The 6,000-nt window shown below is 30.4% G+C and overlaps 1 protein-coding gene across 1 annotated transcript; it reads right to left on the reverse strand.

Annotated features, from left to right (window-relative positions):
• Positions 1–2,882: 2,882 nt before the first annotated feature.
• On the reverse strand, positions 2,883–3,572 carry LOC119684843. The gene is made up of 2 exons (XM_038098972.1): positions 3,274–3,572; positions 2,883–3,213 (listed from the first exon to the last, which is right to left on the reverse strand). Exons 1-2 carry the CDS (start codon positions 3,460–3,462, stop codon positions 3,094–3,096), a joined length of 309 nt encoding a protein of 102 aa, XP_037954900.1. The 5' UTR covers positions 3,463–3,572; the 3' UTR covers positions 2,883–3,093.
• Between the last annotated feature and the right edge of the window lie 2,428 nt (positions 3,573–6,000).

Genomic DNA, 6,000 nt, shown 5'->3' on the forward strand with positions numbered 1-6,000 from the left:
CTTAAATATAGAAAATGTGACAATAATGAGAAAAATTATAAAGTAAATTGTCCAAAAAATATTGTAAAACTTAACTAACCTCTAATACAGATCACTGCATTTTAGGTAACCATGCTAGAAGATTAAATCTCTCTTTCAATCTTACCTCCGGCAGTTGTGGAGACGACAATGAAAGTGCCTCTCATCCTGCTTTCAAAGACAGGACATACACAAAGGAAATGGAAGTAATAGAAAAGGTTTCCAATTTTTTGATTGTTTATTTCTGTTTCTTCAAATAGTCTCCTTTCGAGTCAACACAGCGCTGGAAACATTTCTCGAAACAATATTTTGTACTTAGCATGCGAGGTGCCAATAGTTATCGGTCGAAGCTTTTTGGATGGATTGAACGGTTTCTTTTTATCACTAATTTCAGTTTAAAGAAGAGCTAGAAGTTGTACAGAGCCAATTTATATAGATACGGTCATATGCTTTTGATCAAGAGTTCATAATGATTTCCATAATGAGTTCTATAATGAATTTGGGCTTGGCGGATATCCCAAAGGTATATTTACAAAAATTACATTCCTTTTTCAATTATTATTAATTAATATTTAATTAATAATATCAATTAATAGTTCAATTTATATTGCAATTAATATTTTTATGGTCGACCTTTTGTTTGCCTAAATTCTCGGTCAAAATTGAATAAGCTGTGTTTTTGGGCACAAACTAACAGAAAACCTATAGAGGGGCCATGCAGTTATTGTTATGGCATAATAGCTGTTTCTTTACGTGCAATGAGATCGATCTCATGATATCGTAGGTAGCATGCTACTTCTTTGCTATTATTGAAAAGAAATCTGTGAAAATGACCTCAGTGGTGAATGAGGGCAAAAAGACTCTTTGGTTCTTTACGAGTTGGCGACGAATAACTAATCCGATTGTCGACGAGATATACCAGCTTTATCATGATATTGACATCATTCAGTTACCGCTGCAGAGGCACCTGAAGACGAAACTTCTTTAGACCACAACCCGATGACGGGTTGTTATGGTCAAATTAGTAAGTAAGTTGGTTCCCTGGTATATATTTCTGTATAAAGTGATATACAAAGTGACATTATGTTATATAAAATGTCAATTCACAGCAAAATTAAAAACGAATTCTTTTAAATTTTGACTGCAAGCAGATAAAGTGTACGCTATTCATCTACTATCATTCACACAAAGATGTCGCTACGCTAAGACTTTTAATGAAACTAGATATTGATCAGAGGCAGAGTCTGTATTATTATAATAAATGACATTTGTTATTATGATAATGATAATACAATCCAAGAATCTATATTGATTTATAGATTTTTTCTATCACCAACAAAAGCTTTAGATTTGCTATATTAAAATTTAAGAAACTTTGTCAATACAATAGTTGTATGGAAGCGGTGCTTCTAGGTTATGTTGTTCGTTGACATAGAGACGACTGAAAGCAATCAGTTTATACAGAACATGGTTTAAATATCAAAGCACATTATATATCAACTTTTAAGTTTTAAGTTTGTTTGAGACATTAAGCTAATTGTGGGATGTTAAATTTTTCTATTCATTTTATTAGACGGCATGAAACCAGTTGTTCTTGAGATAATATAGGATGACCTGCTTTTGTCTTCATATTTCACTACTCACTTATCGCAGGCAACTGATATATGTGAACAATTATGTTCAAAGCTATTGGAAATCTATATATAAGTTAATCGTATGTGTATATAATCTGTAATTAATAGTACATAATTGAAGAGACCTCTATAACTCCACTACAAGTGTATGGTGGGTCTCAATCAAATTGATTTTTTATACTAATTACACTTTGTTTAACAGATTAAAAGATCTTTAAAAAATTTAATGTAGGGAATTATTGGTTAAGAATTGCAATGAGTGGTCGGTTAGGTTAGACTAGGTTATACCGGCGATCCCAAAGGATTCACTTAGGCCTAAAAGCCCATTGTGTTGGCGTATAATTAAAAAGGTTATAATGCTATTTAAAGTAAAATCATGCAGTTCGTCAAGATCCTCTAAAAAAAAAAGCGCTTAAAGTGTTAGGGCGGTACCACGCATGTTTTGGACAGAAGCAAAGTAGTTGTGAGGCACTTTTATCGTCGTCTCCACAAATGCGGGAGGTATGATTGAATCTTCTATCTTGAAGCTGATCTTCTAGCATGGTTACCTAAAATGCAGTGACCTGTATTAGAGGTCAGTTAAGTTTCAGAATATTTGTTGGACAATTTACTTTATAGTTTTTCTCATTAATATCACATTTTCTATATTTAAGTAATTTCTAAAAGTAATTAGTGATAAATAAATACAACAATTTTGTTACTCTTTTAGGCTGATTTATATTCACATTATAAAGTAATGTATACATTACTATACTTTAATGTAAAAGAAGAGCTAATTGAAAATTCACCAGCTGTAATTTTATGTCTGTTATCATTTGTCAAAATAAAACACTAGGAATTATTTACGAGTACCTTGTAAATAAATGCTGGGGTGTGTCAATGCTTTATGAATGTAGTGTAGTAGTAGTAGTAGAGTAGACTTGATGCCACATTACAAGCATTTTAATAAGTTTCAAATATCAAATAATGACTTTGCTTCTTTTCAATTCGTCTGACACTGAATTCCAAATGAAACGTAAACATGATGCTGCAGGATTAGGTCCATGAAAAAGAAGGTAGCGCAATGTAATTGTAATATTATTACAATTTTCTTGAGTTCAATAAAACAATTAATCATTGACAATTTTCTTTTAATTCTCTTCAGATGATTAAAATTTTAATTTCATATCAAAAATTGAAATGTTGAAATTTGTAAGATATAATTTAAAGATAAAACAGTTCTCTTCATTAACAAAACTATTTTATTGACAGATAGAAGTGCGGTTTTCTTTGTATGTACCCTATTTCTTTATATAGAGATACATAAATATAGCTTTAATGCCATAAATCTAATATATACCAGAAAATAAAAGACAGCATATCACAATATAATATATTTTTCATCCTTTCTCAAACGAAACCCCATCAAATCTTCTTTACTGATGAACAACTAATACCAGGGCTAACAACGAGTTTCGCGGTCCTTTAGAACAGTCAATTTTTTGTTAGTTATCTTGGATTCGTATTTTTTTTGCGAATTGCCTTTTAATTTGGAATTAGGAGTCGACTTTGAAACATAATTCTATAAACATAGTTAACTTTTTATACACTAATTATATTTAATTAATTTTTTTCACCTAACCTGTTTAGTTCTCATGATAGCTTGCATATAGGTAGACCATCTGATAGGTAAACGGCTTTCGTTCAGTGCAATTTCCGAAGGAGGATCGTTAAATGTGGCCATTGCTTCTATAATTGTGGTTGTTAAAGGTATAAGGCGTTGATTATTTCGAGGTCTGTTTGATGAGTTAAATCCAGTATTCTTTTCCATTTTTAAGAAAACAGTTATATTGCATTACATATGTTTAAATCTTAATTTTTAATACGGTAACATATGGAACTTCTAATTTTGTACATGAATTTAGTTTTGTTATTTACATTTTTTACATAAATCTATTAGAAATAATTTAACAATTTGACAATATTTCAATCATTTTTAAAAATTTTGAAACAAGGTAATTCTAGGGTTATGATTTGAAAAACTAAAAACCTAAATTTAATAGTTTAATAAACCAATCAGAACATTTTGCTGCTGTGAAGTGAGGTATTTGTGATATGCTTAGTTTTTAAAATATTGAGGATTATTCTGAATGTAAAAAAATTATCGATTGACAATGAGAAACCTCGTCAATACCGTTAACATTTCATTGGGTTTCGCCCCGATCGTTTGAACCCAATTGAAGATATTTTGTGACTGAAGAGATTGATATCTCGTTTGGAGCACAAAATACCCAAATTTTTGGAAAACCAATGTTGGGTTAAAGTTTGACAAATAAATATTTCTGACTATCAGAATAAGATAAAATATATGGTAACTGGAAATCAGATTTATGTCTATGCATATAATCTAAAATCAACTGATCCATCAAGCTGATACCGTGCAGAGGTAAATAAAAAACGTAAAGATCGAAAAGACCATGTAAATAGTTTATTTCTGATTATTGTAGTGTGATTTATAATGTATACCTTCCGCCGGCCCAATTGTTAATATTAATTGAGCGTTAAGCAACGTCTACATGAAAAAGAGTCCAGAATTGTTGGGAATATATATCCCATATATGAGTTATTGCACCACGATAATGCACCATTTTACACTGCATTGGTTGTTCGAGACCATTTCGTCAAAAATTAAACTCATATCGTTCCATAATCACCGTATTTCTTAGATTATACCGGGAGATAGAGGCTCTTTGGGTATTAGTGGGATCAGCACACATTCAATTTTACATACACATTTAGCAGTCTATAATTTGACAATCACTCAAAAAAAAGGCACGTCTTGATTTGTGCAAAGAAGGTAGCATAAAAGATGTCTACGATAACTGCTTTTAATGGATCTACGCCTATAAATCCGAAACAAAACAGTATTCCACTGTTTGGGTTTTAAAATGTGAACAGAATCAGACAAAAGTTGTCCGCGGACGGTATAAATCTAAGCAAATGTTTTTTCAATTGTACCACTTGAACAACGTAGAACGGTCAATTCTGAGTGGTACACAAACATTTGTTGCCGGAAGTCTTCGGAGAATTGAGGAAAATCAATCGTCGAAGAAAACCATCCTCCACTACGATAATGTGAGCACCCACACTTCAACTCAAACAAAAAAGTTTTTGAGCACTCCTAATTGAATTGACGGTACATTTGCCTTACGGTCCCGCCTTGGTACCCATTGACTTCTTTTTGTTCCCAAACATTAAGAATAAAATGCGTGTGTAACTTTTTTTCGCTCGAACAGGTCTTTGAGATATTCAAAACCCTGGTTTTGAACTATTAACTTCAGAGTGTCAAAACTGTTTAAAAAATTGGTTCAGTCGAACCCAAACATGTATGGATCATCATGGAGAAAATTTCGAAAAACAGTAAAACCATTTTCACTGATTAACCACTGTGATTTCATTGTAAGGTGTTGTTAAGATTTAAAAGGCAGCTCTCGTATATACTTAATATTATATATAAATATATGATATATAAATATAATATATATAAAATAATTAATATATAACTTTTTTATAAAAAAAAATTTTTGTTCAAAAATGTGTCAAAAACCCAATAGTCTTATAGATTTTTATTATTTTTAAATTTCGAAAGTTTTATTAAGGCTACCAAATTTTCAATAATAAGGCTATTCAATATCTTTATCAATAAGATAATATTTCTCCATCGATATCTTCTTACTACGGTTCTTGCTAGTACTGCTTTAATCTAAAGTTTCTGAGGATAAAATATGCCAAAATATTTTATTTACCATATATTTATATTATTATTATTTATATTTATTTATTTATATTTTATTTTATAAAATATTTTAAGAACTTCTGCAGTATTAAGTTGATACTGACATCGTTGAAATGTTTCCAGACGTTCTGAAACATTTTAAGAACTTTTTTAGTATTAAGTTGATATTGACGTCGTGAAAATATTTCCAGATGTCCTGAAACGTTTTAAGAACTTTTTCAGTATTAACTTAATATTGACGTTGTTGTAATGTTTCCAGACGTCCTGAAACATTTTAAGAACTTTTTCAATATTAAGTTTATTGATTGTAATCTATAGTTTCTGAGGATAAAACATTTCCGACGTCCTGAAATATTTTAAGAACTTCTTCATTATTAAGTTGATACTAACGTCGTTATAATGTTTTCAGACGTCCTGAAACATTTAAAAATTTTTTTCAGTATTAAGTTTATTGATTGTAATCTGTAGTTTCTGAGAATAAAATATTTCCGACTACCTGAAATATTTTAAAAACTTCTGCAGTATTAAGTTGATACTGACGTCGTTGAAATGTTTCCAGACGTCTTGAAAAAT

The sequence above is a fragment of the Teleopsis dalmanni genome, chromosome 2 (genome assembly GCF_002237135.1).
Source record: "Teleopsis dalmanni isolate 2A chromosome 2, ASM223713v2, whole genome shotgun sequence".
Taxonomy (NCBI): domain Eukaryota; kingdom Metazoa; phylum Arthropoda; class Insecta; order Diptera; family Diopsidae; genus Teleopsis; species Teleopsis dalmanni.

What these genes read in the sequence shown, in the direction of transcription:
- LOC119684843 (XM_038098972.1), bottom strand. Translation starts at nt 3,462, where the DNA reads ATGGAAAAGAATACTGGATTTAACTCATCAAACAGACCTCGAAATAAT. An exon ending in CTATCATGAGAACTAAACAG is followed by an intron (nt 3,214 to 3,273) that starts GTTAGGTGAAAA and finishes CTATGTTTATAG; the next exon opens with AATTATGTTTCAAAGTCGAC.